At 43.0% G+C, this 1,189-nt stretch overlaps 1 protein-coding gene across 1 annotated transcript; it reads left to right on the top strand.

Moving 5' to 3' along the window:
• On the top strand, positions 1-873 carry LOC105756674 (T cell receptor gamma variable 3). Its single transcript, XM_023738325.1, has 2 exons — positions 1-129; positions 243-873. Exons 1-2 carry the CDS (start codon positions 87-89, stop codon positions 626-628), a joined length of 429 nt encoding a protein of 142 aa, XP_023594093.1. The 5' UTR covers positions 1-86; the 3' UTR covers positions 629-873.
• The last annotated feature ends 316 nt before the right edge of the window (positions 874-1,189 follow it).

Genomic DNA, 1,189 nt, shown 5'->3' with positions numbered 1-1,189 from the left:
TTTTGAGTTGGATTTGAGTTTTCCAAGGATTTTTTCTCCTCTTTTCATCTGGTTCCCTTTTCTTCTAAGGCCCAAGAGAGGAAGACATGCTGTGGTCTCTAGCCCTCCACCTAGCAGTCCTGGCTCCTGGTAAGTGCGCTTCCCAGATGCTGAAGGGGGTTTTTTGTTTTCCAGTGGGAAGCTATACTAAGGAATTGCCATGACTTCTTCCTCATTATTTTATGTTGCTGTTCCCATTGCAGCAAGTCTGAAAGCTTCCATCCTGGAAATGAAAAGCGTGTCAATCACCATGCAGAGTGGGGAATCTGTCGAAATCATTTGTGATCTTAAACAGGATATTTACTACATCCACTGGTACCGATACCAAGAGGGGAAGACCCTGCAACGCATCCTCCACTTCTACTTCCCCAGCTCAAAGGTGGTGCTGGACTCAGGATTCAGTTCAGAGAAATACTATGCTTATAAAAACACACAGAGGATCTGTAAACTTGTACTTGAAAATCTACAAGAAAGTGATTCTGGTGTGTATTACTGTGCCGCCTGGGATGTGCACCGTGATTCAGACCTCCCCTATACTACGCTTAAAATTTTTGCTTGTGGCTGCCAACAGCCCTGGAACACAAGATAGACCAACTCTTGTCTCCTCACTTCCTGCCCCTGGTTTCACTGTACTCTTAACAATGAGAAACCCTGAGCTCAATGCCTAACCGCCACCCTTCTATCCCTTCAAGCAGCTGCATTCCCCCCACCTCACAGAGTCTTCCTAAACTCCAAACTAAGATCTCCAGACCTTAGCCAAGCAGTCTGGCTAATAACATAGTTCTTTCAGTCTTCTAGGGGCTGGTGGAGCCCCTTCTAATATGCTTCCTAGGACAGACAAGGTCATCTGGGGTTGACCTGTTAAGGGAGACTTTTTGTAAAAATTTTTTTATTTTACTGTACCTCAGGTGAAGGCTTACGGAACAAATAGTTTCTCATGAAACAGTAGTACACATGTTATTTTATGACATTGGTTAACAACCCCACAACATATTAACCCTCTAAATTCTCAACGTTTTTTTTTTTTTGGTGAAAATACCCATAGCCAAAGATACACGGTTTCAAAAATTTCTACATACACAGTTCAGTGACATTGACTATGCTCTTCCAATTGTGCTGTTATTCTCACTTTAGATGAAGGCTTACAGAA

The sequence above is a fragment of the Trichechus manatus genome, unplaced genomic scaffold (assembly GCF_000243295.1).
Source record: "Trichechus manatus latirostris isolate Lorelei unplaced genomic scaffold, TriManLat1.0 scaffold00114, whole genome shotgun sequence".
Taxonomy (NCBI): Eukaryota; Metazoa; Chordata; class Mammalia; order Sirenia; family Trichechidae; genus Trichechus; species Trichechus manatus.
The sequence above is the reverse complement of the archived record's forward strand: the minus strand, read 5'-3'. Positions and strand labels throughout refer to the sequence as shown.